Below are 14,727 nucleotides of genomic sequence, written 5' to 3' on the forward strand. Positions count from 1 at the left end.
CACAATGTGCCTGATATTAAGCATACGCAGAAGTACTAATTTAATAAAGATTAACAATAAACAAAACAAAAACGAGAATAAAAAAAAACTGAATTGAATTTTTTTTTTCTTTAGTTACTTACTAAGTATTGAATGCGTCGATGACCAAAGTAATCCTTACTCAAGACCCACTAAATAGCTTTTTCAGCAGCTTTTAACCCATCTCACGACTCCAACTGCTAATGAAGACCGTGAGGATGTTGAAAGCTCTGGAAGAAGCTCGTAAGTGGACCTTGAGTGAGGATTTTATTTTGTCAATTGTTTATGGCAGTTATTACAAGGGACTTACTATATGAGCTATGTCGACTCAGCTGTGCCATGTTTAGCTGCCTCCCACAAATTATGTTCATGTACATTTCATTTCATTTAATTAGCATTAAGAAATACGATAAAAAAAATTAAAAAATGCAACATAAGGAAAGTTTTTCCTACAATAAACACTCAGGATGAATGTTTTCATGGGAAGACGAATCAAAGCACTCGGTTATGATTTCATGAAAAATGGTGGTCAAAGTTAAATACCAGAAAATTGAACACTGAAACGGATCATGTTGCCTTTTTATTAATATTTAACCAAAGACCCAAAACCAACAGTGTATCTACTACTGTGTATCAAAGCCTGATCTAGAGCACCAAATGTGAATTAATCGGCCATTGAAAATAGTCCCCCACCAATTACGTATTTCCTCCTCGTTGAGTAACATTTGCGAATAAACAACAGTCTCCATCTGTTTGATAAATTACTGAATTGTTTTATTACGAATGAAACGGTATATTCATGTCTTGTTTTTGGAGATTAAAGTCTTCAGAGAAACCAACAGGCCCGGGGCTAATATGTTTATCTTGTATTGTCTGTGTTTTTTTCCCCAGGTGCGTGCGGAGCGTAACCGTGCGCGTGACGAGGTCCGCCAGCTGAGGCAGCGGCTGGACACCCTCACCAAGGAGCTGACCAGCGTCCGGCGGGAGCGGCAGGAACTGGCCTCTGAGAACGAGACCCTACGGCAGGAGACGCTGCTCCTCCGCGGCGACCACACTCTCGACGCTGCTCCTCCTCCTCATCCTCATCCTCCATCCGCCCCCTCTCCATCGTCCTCCCCCGCGCACCCTCGCTGCGCTTCCTCCTCTCCATCCATACCCCCCTCCTCCCCTGCCTCCTCCTCCTCCTCCTCCTCTCAGGTACACGCCGACGGCAAGCTGGACAGGGTTGGGGAGGGACCGCCAGGGTCACCGGAGCCAGAACCAGTGAGGGACGTGGACTTGGACGGACAAAAGTTGCATCAACAGAAGGTGAGTCAACAGTGGACATTTGGATTAGAATGCTTTTTCTTTTTACCAAACTGGTATTGAGATTAAATGTTTTTTTGTCTTCACTTTGGTCCAGACTGAAATATCTCAACCACCTTTAGATCGATCGCCACGAGATATGAATCCTCCTTTGGAGAGATCCTGATCTCTCTGCGTTTTGTCATCATCTATATTCAACATTTTTTCTTCACAACCTATGAAACCTGCTGATGTTTATTAATCAATGAGGATGTTCAAAAGCATAATTAATTCACCCTAATTCAATTCAAGTCTGACGATGTCATCATGTTTTGTTCTGGGACCAGGTGAAGGGCATCTCGTCCTTTGTCCAAAAATGCTGAATCAATGACGCAGGTTCAAGTTTTCATCCTTTTTTCATTTATCGTGCGATTGTTTATTATGCTAATGTGAATTAGCATTTGGCCTCGTGTTCTGTGCTGCTAAAGTGCTTGACGTCAGCGTGCTCATGTCCTCCTCTGCTGCTGCACGGACAAAGTGACCCGAGCCTCAGTGAATGTAGGCCAGACTGGCTGCTGTGTCTCCAGCCCTGTTAGATCGCTCACCAAAAGTGTGTGTGTGTGTGGGTACCTTAAATAGGACACCCCCTCCCCAACACACACATGTTCTCATCATGCCGTCTTATCCCCGAGGGCTCTGTGTTGCTGCAGTACTTTTTCTCTGTCAGCCTGTTTTTTTGCACCCCATCCTGAACATAAAGCATATCTAGTTGTGTACAGACCTGCTGCTTCGCTCGGCCTCGTTCATACCGACAGACGAGACGCTCGAACGCCACTCTGAAATGCTCTGCGGAGGGCCATTTCATACTGAAAATACAGAAACAGGAAGTGAAAAGGGAACTTCTGGAGAGTCAAGGCCTACAATATGACCCCACGTTCACTCTATTTGTCTAGACAGCACATTTAAAAACAATATATACCCAAAGTAACATTATTGTTAATGTCATATTTTGTTATTTTGGTGGTCTTTAAAGCAAATTGCGTATAAAAATGTCCGCATCTTCATACACAAGACGCTTCTCTCCCGATTCCTCCCAGAATTCACCGGGAGCTCCCCATTGTTCATCAAGCAGCTTCATACAGCTCAGTTGTTTCGCTCAAGTTGAAACATTATCAACTCGCAACTTGACATGTGACGGCCGGGGCAAATCTCCATCTTACTCTCGCGTCTTTCCGTAAATGAAAGACGTTCGGAAAAAACACAGTTACTCTCGGATCTTTTTTTATTTCGCTAAGGTACCTTTTATGAGCCGAGTCTCTTGCATATTAGTTGTGGAAAATTGACTCGTGAAAGCATATCAATGCCCATACATGTTCAAAAATACGACTAAAGCTACTATACTTCGTTTATTTCCTGTGGTCAGCATATCCCCCAGATTATGTATTTGTCCTGTAATATCCTCCCAACAGCTGGTGTAGACCTGTCCCTCTGGTCAGGTGTGGAATCATGTGGGATGACTTTTTTATTTTTGATAATTGCTTCTAAGTGTCACCGCCGCCGGCAAGGCCCTAATTTCCAGCGGGGACAAAACTGGACGTGTCCCCCTCACTTTCCTTTTTTCCCTCAAAATCCCATTTTTGTCCGAAATAGTCTTTCTAATGACGTGTTTTCTTACGTCTTATACCTCAACAGATCTACGACAAACTGCAACATTCTTCACACACAACATCATCTTTTATATTGATGAAACGTCAATGTGTAAATAAATGCACAATTCAAACTGGATCATAAAAATGATTTGTGTCATTTATGCCCACAAGGTTAACCTCTCCCTATCATTGCATATGCATTTTAGGGAGGTTCATGCAAATGATAGGAGGAGACACGCTAACAGAGGTCAATTACATTATGTATTCTATCTTTACCACAGAGGCATTTTGAGTCATAATAACAGATTTTAACAGAGGCTAAGTTGGACCGTGGCCAAAGTAAACATTTTCTCCTCTGAGCTTATCGGTCTTGCGCTGCTGAACTGAGCGGCTCTCCTTCACTGGCAGCGTGTCTCCTGGAGTACCAGCACCGGCTGCGTAATGATCTGCCGTCTTAGCCAATCAGGTGCTGAATACACACAGAGTGTAACCGCAAACTCAATGAAAACCACAGTGCACATTTTGGCAAAAAACATCTTATTCTTTCGGTCACTACTCCAAAAGCGCATGCCTGTAAGGGAGGGTTGGATCATAGATGCACTGCTGTCTGACTATATGATTATGAATAACATGATATCAATATTTTATTTCTTAAATGTCACAATCACTGTCGATATCAGCAGATGCCAACAACCCTAATCCCATCTGACAGCACTGCTTTGACCTCTTGGTCTCCCAGTGTGTCTACAGCAGTGGTGGGCCCCTCTGTTTCTTTGCAATTGTATGCTGTCTCACCACACACACACACACACACACACACACACACACACACACACACACACACACATACACACACACATACGTGAGCATGGGAGCTGTAACCTCATAAAGGAGCCTGTGCATCAGTGAATAGAAATCACTGTCACTGCCTGTCAGACTTGACCTTCAACTAGCTCAGGATTGGGGTTTCCATGGTAACACACACACGCACACACACACACACACACACACACACACACACACTGGGACACAGAAATACACACAGAGGCTGCAGCCTTCCGAGTAAGCCATGATAATGTGGCCAACTGGTAGCCACACACAGCAGAGCTTCATTTCCTGTCTCCGTCCATTGTTCTGGTTCTCACACACACACTGAGTGCTTCCACATGTGGCTCAGGATGCGGGTCTGGCTCACCGACGTCTGTTACACACCGGGTCCCTCTGCTGGGGAGGACCTGTAATGACAGCAGCAGCATCGCAGCTCTGTCTTCCTTTTGGCATGCCTGCAATGTAAAGCTACTAAAGAAGAATGTTATGTTTGTAGATTGACCTCAAGAACCATTTCTAACATTTCTAAGCGTTCTTTCATATTTTATTGTAATTTTTTCTATTGTTTCTTGACTTATGAAGTATTTTTCTTTCTGTGTTTATTGTTATGCACTATTTCCCAGCGGTATGCGTTTGGATGAAGGGATAACTCTTTTTCGTTCATAAAACTGTGCTCATCTCAAACTAGACTGCTTGTGTTTCTTGCCCCGTTGGATTTAGTTGGAGTGACCTCACCTTGATATCTGAGTTTCAGTGATACCCCGGTACAAAGCATGTCCCTCATATCATTTTCTCTGCCAGGACTTTGAGGTGCTGGAGTCCGTCCTGCGTTCCAGGGCCCCGGACGGTGACACTCAGGAGGCGTGGGAAAGCCGCGGCGGTGTCCACCCGTCCACCTCGCGCTCATCATCCGGTCTGAGCCGGCAGGAGCGCAGCAGGCAGCTGTGGGAGGACATCGGCACGGTGGAGGAAGACTCCAGCAAACTCAACGCCCTGCAGCTCCGCCTGGACGAGTCCCAGAAAGTCCTGCTGAAAGAGAGAGAGTAAGAGACGTAGATGTGAAGTGTGCAGTAATGTTCAGTTACTAGTTATTTGGCAGATTAATACATAACCTACAAAAACATCATTCCACTTCTTAAATGCAATACATTCTTAAACGACCCGACAATATGTTCATCAATATGTAAGAAGTCATCGTGACGTCACCCATTGGTTCGTGGACCGCAGTTTTCAAACCTCGAGTTCTGCGATGTGGCTGTCGTCATCTTGGCTTTTTTGTGCAACCGACGAACGGAAGTGACCATATTTGAGACTGAGACCGTAAACTCATGTTTACAATGTTTACTGGGGAAATAAATCAAGTGAGAAGTAGTCGTTTTCTCATAGACTTCTACAATCAGACTTCTTTTTGCAACCGGAGGAGTCGCCCCCTGCTGGTCAGTAGATAGAATGCACGTTTTAAGACACTTCTGCATCGGCTGCACTCTTCAGAACCTGAGGTTGCCGCCTGGTCAGGATATCGCAGCCTCTGCTTCGATTTGACCATTCCTCTGCTTTTTTTTTCTTTTGGGAGTCCAAACATTTATGTAAGTATAATGCTAAATAGCTAAAGTACCTCATTAAATACAAATGCAAGACTTAAAAGGAACTGGACGCTACTTCCACCACAAAAAGAAGTATTGGTGGTTCTCAGTTGCTCAGTAGAGGTTCCTCATACTGTATGGGTTTGCATCTATCGTGTTTTCTCCTTTATTACCTCGTTAAGAATGTTACCAACCTGTAAGGACCAGTGTAACTACACCACTGCTTATTCTACACTCGGTCAAAGTACTTTATGTGCACTTCCTGCTGACAGGAAGTGCAGAATACACTTTTCTTTATTTCCTGTGTGAGACGTTTTCAGCCACGTGAATGCCGGCAAAGCACTGAAATGTGAGTGTCATGTGTAAAATGTGGGACCTGACTGGTAGGCGGTGGTTTGGAAAGGAGATGATAGATGGTGCAACATGCAGTAAAATGTGAAAAATCCCATTTTGTTTTCAAACACGTGTGACTCAAATAATAACCCGCTCTGGCTCTAGAGCAGCGTGATTGAGTGTGTCGTGTCTTTGTGTCCCCCCTCCCCAGAGACAAGCTGGTGCTGAGCAAGAGCATCGAGAGGCTGGAGGCCGAGCTCACTCAGTGGAAAGTGAAATACGAGGAGCTCAGCAAGACCAAACAGGAGACCCTCAAACAGGTGAGACCTCCACGACCACCACTCCGCCAGTCAGACAGAATGCATCTGCGTAACAGATACAAGTAGTCGCCGCTGAAACATTTTCACTGTTTACTAACCCTGCTTCCGTGACGTCAAATGTGACACACCAGGAAAGAAATAACAGGTGACACACCTCTAATGCATGGTCCACTGTCAAACGGAAAGGAGTCTATCGCCTATCCGTAGCAGGTTTTACCGTGTTTAAAATACCTGCATATACGCTCTAATTCTGGTGGAAAAAGGGGTAAAAGAGTGACGAACCTCGGCATCCTCCCCCTGGATGGAGGCTCACTCCTTCAGCTCCTTCGTCCTGCTTATGCTCAGCTGCAGATGGTTCGATTCCGCCCAACAAAGGCACGACAGCCCAACAATGACATGTTGAATGCATTCAGCTCAAAGCACCGCTGTGCCTCAGAGCTGAGCTGCTAGAGAGCACTGACCAGATACCATTTGTTCTTGACATTTGTTTGCGATTTGAGGCCACTGAAACCTTTAATGTTGGAGAGAGACGGCTTTCATCCGTCAGCAGCCGGGACGGGGTCTTTGATTCAGGTTTGGTCGGACTTTATTGGTCTCAGGGATTTTGGAACGCGTTTCTTAAACAAATCTGAAGCGAAAAACTGAAGCTGTAGCTGGCAGCTCATTTAACACAGAGGCCTGCGTGTCCATCCTTAGTGCACTTCTCTGGTTGCCAAGAATCAGACAGCTCAGAAGGAAGTGTTCCACATGTCCACGGATCTCTGAGGATCAGCGCAAGAACCGCACCTTTAAGATCCGTTCTTGAGTCACTTGTATGAGTGATTCAGGAGAACTTCCACATTCACCAGTTTTTTCGTATTTTCTTGGTACAAAATAACAATTTATTTGTCCCAAACCTGTCGGAGGAGTCGATCAGTCTGCTGTTATCCAAGCTGAAGTTTTTCACTCACGGATTGTATATTTCTTTACTTTGAAGTAGTTTTGAGTTTGTCTTTAAATTACACATTATCCGATTGGACTCTGCTCCTCAAATTCAAATACAATTCTGATTTGTTTCATATAGCCTAACAATACGACCATTCACCATTCGTTTGAATTGGCTTTTGATGCCATTTTATAACGCCACAATATCAATATGAAATCTTAAATGATTTGACCTTCTCCATTGCATCATTTAAGGCTCTTCTTTATTCTAGTGACAGTTGGACACAAGATGGCGCCGGCGTCTTGTTGACGACAGATATCATTGAGTTTCATTCCATATTCTCAAATTTAAGAGCCAAGTCTAATGAATTTGAGATAACAGAATACAGTAGCACGGAGAAAGATACATGTATGTTTGTACAGTAGGGTAGCGTAGTACATCTGCAGATACACAGTAGTATTAGAAAATAACCTGCTGGACATGGACAGAAATACATTCTCTTTCTCTGTCTTCTTTTGGTGCTGTGATGGATCTTCATAGATCTCACCGTTGAGTTCCTCGGGGGTCAGATAACCAAAGTGGAACCCACAGAGCGTAGGCCTCAAACATGGCCGATGTTCTGGCAGTGTTCCACCACTCGAGGGCAGCCCAGGCCTGCAGAGAGGAGAAAGAAAAGGACACAGGTCTGAAGTAAAGACTCACTAACCGTTTGATAGGAGGGGCAAAGCAGAGAGAAAAGGAGGGCGTGGGGGCCGAAACATATAAGAGATGTGTAGATGACGTGACGGTGGGTGTTTTTGAAGATCGGCGGGGTTAGAAGAGATGGAGATGAAAGCGGGATAGGGTGAAGTGACGGAAGGTGGAGACGGGGCAGATGAGACACGGGGCCGAGATAAGATAAGGACAAGGAGAGATGAAAAGGGACGGTAGAGGAGGCCGGGTCACCCTTATCTACGCGCTTGTTGTCCTCGATACTTCAACATCACAGCTGATGTTCGGCTCCACGAACGGCTTCCTTTCTTAAGACGGGAACAGGAGCGTCTCTCCTGACAAATGTGCAGATAACGCTAAATGTCAAGCTGTTGCAAAGTTTGAAGGAAAGCTGTTGTTGAGATGTTGAATGATTGAATGATACTTTGTCTTTTTGGCACTAAGCAAGTATGAAAAATGAAAGGAAATAAAAGCAACGGTTCGGTCATTGGACCTTGGTCCTGTCTCCGCTCTCATCAGCCTTCTTTCAAGCTTGGATTAATGGGAGTAAATTAAGAGCTGGTTTACCCGTCGCTGTTGTAATCAGTCAGTTCACCCGATAGGTCGGGAGTCAAACATACTTACGGTCTGTGCATTGAATAAGCAAAGATCAATAAAGTGGATCTTCGCAGCTTCACGCCAGTACTCTGCTGTCATTGTAGAGTCGCTGCTCTGAAAACAGTGAAAGTCAAAGGAAGGAGAATTTCCAGCTGATTTTAATACTGCTAGATTTTAATGGTCCCCCAGTGTTCTCCCAAACACATTAAAGGGTAACTTTGGTATTTTTCACCCTATTTCCCATGTTGTTGTGTCTAAGTGAGTAATGGGGACATTTTCTTTAAACGGGTCCAGTGTTGAAGGAGAACTAAACAGGCTGCAATGTGATCGCTCGGGGCTGCTCGTCACCGTTAATGTACGGCCACTAAAAGTGCTTGTTTTTGTCACTGACAGGCTCAGGCTGTGTATTGTAAGTGTGTGACGACATTATGGAAAGTACAGAGAAATAAAAGCTTTTTCTTTACCTGTTGCTTGGTCAGTTTATTGCTGTGCGTCACGCTCGGAGAAGTCTCGTTCTGAAATCTCGCGTCACGTCCACACTGTGGAAATCGGATCAATACATAGCCACGACACCGAAAATCTTTCAGATAACACTAAGCTACGCTTTCTGTACTCCGAACCATCAAACTCTGACAACACCGGCGCGCCTGTGTCCAACTCCGGCAACAAGTCACATGACACGATAACAAACAGCCCGGATGAAGCGAAGGGTAAAGAAAAAGGTTTTTATTTCTCTGTAGGACACTTATAGTAACAGTCTGAACAGTCAACAAGCACTTTTAGTGAACGCTCATTGACGGTGAGGAGTTGCCCCCCTGCCGTCTGCAGTGGTCTCAATACTGGACCGATTTAAAAAAACGTGTCTGTCACCATTAGTCACTTGGGGGAAGGTGTTGAATAAATACCGAAGTTACCCTTTAACAATAAAGGGCAAGATAAAAAACAACCCCATGATGCTCTGTCTTATTATTCCTTACACCATCTAGCTGAACCTGCTGAAGGACATGCACCAGGACGAACTGGGCCGCATATCTGAAGACTTGGAGGACGAACTGGGAGCCCGGACCAGTATGGACAAGAAACTGGCTGAGCTGCGAGCTGAGGTGAGAACACCGGAGAGCGGAGAAAGTGGCGTGGGAGGGAGGAGGCGTGAACAGCAGCACGGAGGGGAAGCTTAAACCATCTCAAGGCGCACACCGTGGCAGCAACGCCAGCGTAGTGGCGGATCTTCTTCACGGCAGCCTTCTGGAATCACTGTGTAAACAGAAGCTTGTGTCTCTCCGTCAGATGGAGAGGCTGCAGGTGGAGAACGCCGCAGAGTGGGGGCGCAGGGAGCGCTTGGAGACGGAGAAACTCGCCCTGGAGAGGGACAACAAGAAGCTGAGAGCTCAGGCCGAAGACCTGGAGGAGCAGCTGGCCAAGAAGCGCCGGCAGGCCGCCTCTGCGCTCGACACCGACCTCAAGGCCATCCAGACCGAGCTGTTCGAGAAGAACAAGGTGGGCAGGACAACCCTTCTTTTTATCGATGTCTCAGTGCTCGGTAGGCCTTGGAACTGTTCAGCTGTTGAAGGAAAAGTCCACTTTATTACAACTTTTTTACAGTTTTACCCATATTGTCTATTGACTATCATGATAACATTACAGTTGTAATAAACCTACACCATTACATACGCACTGATGAGATCTCTTTACATGCAAGGAGATTGTGCCCTGTTGCTTGCTTGAAACACGTGTGAGAGTGTGTGTGTGTTTGCTTGAGAAAAGAGAAAGAGAGAGAGATTGATTGTGTTTTGTGTCTAGTGCTGAAACCATGGTGTTGATCCGGACAGAGGAGGAGAAACAGGGCAAGAGATTAAGACACTGGAAACGCACACACACACACGAGCACACACACACGAGCACACACACACAGGTTGATTGATAGGAGAATCATCTTCAGCCAGGGCTTTTGGCATCACTACCACCGCACAGATTGATGTTCACTATCAAGCTGCAACGCACTGTCGTGCACGCACACAAATACACGCGCACAAACACAGTAATAGAGGGTGAGAGTGCAGAAATTGATATTTTGCGTGGACAGTGTTTGACCAATCGTATAGGCTGGTAATAGATGAAATGTGTGTGTGTGTGTGTGTGAGCGAGCTCATCAACTCCTCACTGATATATGACATTGGGGTCCCCTTTGTGTCGCTAAGGCGAAAGCACACAACACACACACACCCGATATCGCGTGGCATGAAAATATTAATTTTTATATTTATATTTATTTATATCCCGATATTTTATATTTAGTCTAAAAGTCCTCGTCTTTGGAGAAAAATGCTTTTTTACTTCCTTCTCATAGGATTTGATCTCATCATTATCTGATGAGAGACAGATGGAATGATTACGAGTGTGTTGCTGAGACAGAGTACAGGTCCGGAACAAAGTACATTTCTCCTGATTTCTGTTTGGAAAAAAAAGCCATTTCAGTTTTCAATGTTGGGAAGATTTGTGGCTCGTGAAGAGCAATATTTCCATTGGTCGACTATGGAGCAAGAGAATCGGATATAATCTGTGTTGTCACTTTTGCCATTGGAGTTAATAGACTCCAAAATAATAGAATATAATAGAATAGAATAGGCAGTGGTTTGTGTTTGTGTAACGTCACATCTATGAAAATGCAGAGCGACATTGTCCACAGGTCAGGCCTTTTGGGTGTAAATTAGCCTGTTTACACATTTGGTATCACGTTTCACAGAATCATATACAAGATGCTGACTGTTCGTCATTCAAAGGCAAGGCAAGTTTATTGATGTGGCATCGTTTAATACACAGGCACTAGAACAACATTTTAAATGTATGGCCAGCAGGTGGGGTCGTTTACCCAACATGCACCTCTCTGGCAGGCTGAAGACGGTCAGTCTTCAATCTTCTGAGGTATGGAGACGTTTCTGCTGCTTGAAAAGCAGATGTACCTCATGCTAAACGATAACCCACGGTGGCTGTGGAGTTGTTTTGTCCCACGATGAGCGCTGCCTTGACCTGAGGTCAACTTGTCGTGTTTTCGCGGGGGATTGCAGCAGCTCTAGTCTTCTTAAATGAGGCTTTCAGTAGCGGGGTGGGTGGCACGGCCGAGCACCGGCAGATGTGTGTGTAAGTGTTGGTCAACGTAATGGCCTCCATTACCAGGGTTATTTATGAAGCTCTCAGGTTTATTTAATGCTGCAGTTAGCAACACACACACACACACACACACGCACACACACACACACACACACACACACTCAATTCTAACCTTTCAAATGGAGAGCGAGAGAGTAATTATTCCAACCATTAAGTTTGAGCAGAAACGCAGCGGGGTGAATTAAGTCACATCAAGGTGTGTTCACACCAAACGCGCGCGAATAATTGTGAAGTTTGGTGTGAACACACCTTCAGAGGTTGGAGGATGAGTACAGCGAAGAAGATGAGGATCAAAGAGGAGAGAAGGGGAGATGAAGAGAGGGATAGAGAAAGAGAGAAAAAAGAAACTGGGAGAGGGGCTGATGGAGGCAGAAGGAACCAGCATGGCCGAACTCCATTCAGTGATGTGGATCCCAGGCTGGCCCTGGCCGGTTTGTGTGCCGTTTGCATGTTCTCCACGTGTCGGCATGTTTTTTTTTTTTTTCCTCCAAGTTCTCCGGCTTCCTCCCACAGTCCGTGAACGGTAGTCTGTCCCGATGTGTCACAGCCACAGCGACATTTCCAGGCTGTACCCTGCCTTCGCCCAATGTCACCTGGGAATCGGCTCCACCGCGACCCTGAAGAGGGTCAGCGGTTACAGATAAGGGATGGACGGATGCTCTGCCTGGATGTTGTAGTAGATCAGCTGCTCAGCAGCTCAATCAAGGAAAAGTGCAAACAGGTGTGCCTCATTATGTCCTGTTAGCTGGGAGGGGCTGTAAATTAAATTCTGTTATATTTTGGGTTTGCTCATTGACATGGAATGAGCACCTCCTCATATGGGTTTTATATGAGGTTGCGACACACACGCGTTAAAGTGATCGTCGGGATTTTGAAATGAATTTAGCGTTTTATTTGATCAGAAAACATGGATATGCAGAGATGAATAACAATCTCCTCATGAGGATTCATACTGGTTGTCATAAGAACTAAATGCTGACTCAAACATTTGTTTACAGATGCTACACAACACGTTAATTGTTGCACGTTGTATATGCACACAAACTCTAGTATACTATACAATCATATACTATGTATGCGTTCATGTCCGTTTCCATATTCATGTTTATTCAGGCTTTTATCAATCTGACCTCTAATATTTCTGTCCTCCGTTGTGTCTTATCTACGTCTCCTGTCATTGTCTGCCTCGTCTTTTATTGAGCTGAACTGTTCCGGCCAATTAGGTCGGTGCAGTGCCCATAAGTCCCTCCCCCACTGTATTGCTCTGGGCCAGCCCTGGCTATAAACCCAATTGTGCTATTTGCCGTGTGTGTGTGTGTGTGTGTGTGTGAGGAAGAGAGACTTCACTGTCTTAATAAATGCTAAATTCAGTATGGCAGGGGGGGGGAAGGGAGATTCTATGTGTGTGTATGCAGGAATATGCAAGTGTGTTCCTAATGAGCTGCAGTTATGTACATCAGTTATTTCCACATCTGATTCTGTTTTTCATTTTTATTTTTCTTCAAATACCTTCTTTTTTTTTCGATCGAATAGATGAATGTGTAGATTATATTCCGGGCATAAGCCGGTGTTTTTATTTGTGTCTTTTTGTTTTTGTGGAACAGATGTAGCAGCAGACTTCAGGGTCTCTCCAGTCAAGGAGAAACATCTAACAGGCAGTGTGGTGTGTCTCACACACACACACACACACACACACACACACACACACACAATAATTGTGCTTTTGTGTGTGAGCATACAGACACAGATTTGGCACAATATACCTAAACCCATAACAGAGTATAAGCGTCCTCTCACACACACACACACACACACACACACACACACACACACACACACACACACACACACACACACACACACACGTATGTACAGAGGCATGGAGGCACATATTCACGCTCATAGATCATTCAGTAATCCCTCATGTTTAATAGAGTCAGGGACTCCCAGCCTCTCGCCCTCCTCCCATTCATCCGTCAACCCCCACCCCCCACTTCCTCCCCTGCCCTCTCAGACATTCATTAGATGGTCTTGAAATGATGAAACTGCGAGGAGGAATATAGAGGTTCCTGGCCCGAAAGTAGAAATCCTGCTTCATTTCATTTCACCAGGCCTTTTGTCCGACGGATCACAGCCCAGGGACAGCATGTCATACCATATTTACACCTTTTGGTGCTGTGGGGAAAAATGGCTCAGATATCTGTATGATATCTAATATTTATTGTAATTTATCATGTTTTTTTATTTGTTTTTTAAATTTGTTTTCTAACCAGCAGCCTTTTTTCTAGGTGTCCTATTTCTCAGGAGCGTGGATATTTTGGGATGTCCTGTTGACCAAAAGAGGAGAGTCGTAAACAGACCTGTAGGGAAACTGGTGAAGCGACCCAGAAAAATATAGGAAGAAGATGGGGCAAAAACAAAATAGTTGAAACTAGGGATGTCACGAGAACCGATGCTTCGGTACCAAGTCGATGCCAAAATTCTGAAAAATGTTGAGGTACTGTACTGTACGTACTGAAGTCGTCCCCATAGAAAATGTGTTTAGGACGAACAGAGATCTTCCCCAGGACGCCTTCGGGATGAAAGCAATTTTTGTATGCATGTATAACTATCACTCTGCAAGAGACAGACTGAACCCGGCGCTGACGCATTACAACCCAAAACATGGCAGTTAACTTATTATCAACACGTCCAGGGGACTCAGCCCATCTTTTCCCTTGTAATGCCATGAACACGACTACTCACAATACGAAAGCTATATGTTTAAATCTATTTATCCGATTGTATATTTAATTCATTCATTGTGCCTCCTTTCATCATTAATTTATCTGTCTAGATATTACTTTACAAAAAAAAGCAGCATACCCTGGCATTCTTGTAACTGTAAATGGAAGTCTATGGCTGCATACATTCCATTTTAATCATCGAACTGAATTAGATTTTCCATTTGTTTGCGCAGCAATGTGTATGATTTTTCTGTAATCCAACTCTCATTGTCATTTTTTTTTAATGAAAAAGCATAATTATTGTTCAGAAAAATTTAAATGAATGTAAAAAAGACTTTCAACGTTTTCATTGGATTTTAAAAATGTAATTGTAATTGCTGTCATGCATTATGCACACACAAATGGAAGAGGTAAATGATTTTATTCCAATATTGTCAGCCACAGACTAATATAGGGGACCCAGTGAATGGTTGCCTTTTCTACTCGTTGGATGACACGAACGACTCAGATGATCAAAAGTGATTTACTTTCAGTCAACCAACAAGTAACCAAACAGCTGATGATCATTTCAATGTCGGGGTAGAG

At 44.4% G+C, this 14,727-nt stretch overlaps 1 protein-coding gene across 1 annotated transcript in view; it reads left to right on the forward strand.

Moving 5' to 3' along the window:
• ccdc102a (coiled-coil domain containing 102A) overlaps nucleotides 1–14,727 on the forward strand; it is a 51,960-nt gene that overhangs the window by 23,832 nt on the left and 13,401 nt on the right. The window contains exons 3-7 of the mRNA XM_079288472.1: nucleotides 910–1,326; nucleotides 4,581–4,822; nucleotides 5,907–6,015; nucleotides 9,235–9,351; nucleotides 9,536–9,745. Coding sequence (XP_079144598.1) covers nucleotides 910–1,326; nucleotides 4,581–4,822; nucleotides 5,907–6,015; nucleotides 9,235–9,351; nucleotides 9,536–9,745 — 1,095 coding nt within the window. The remainder of the gene's footprint in view (nucleotides 1–909; nucleotides 1,327–4,580; nucleotides 4,823–5,906; nucleotides 6,016–9,234; nucleotides 9,352–9,535; nucleotides 9,746–14,727) is intronic.

This window comes from Melanostigma gelatinosum (assembly GCF_949748355.1).
Source record: "Melanostigma gelatinosum genome assembly, chromosome: 2".
Taxonomy (NCBI): Eukaryota; Metazoa; Chordata; class Actinopteri; order Perciformes; family Zoarcidae; genus Melanostigma; species Melanostigma gelatinosum.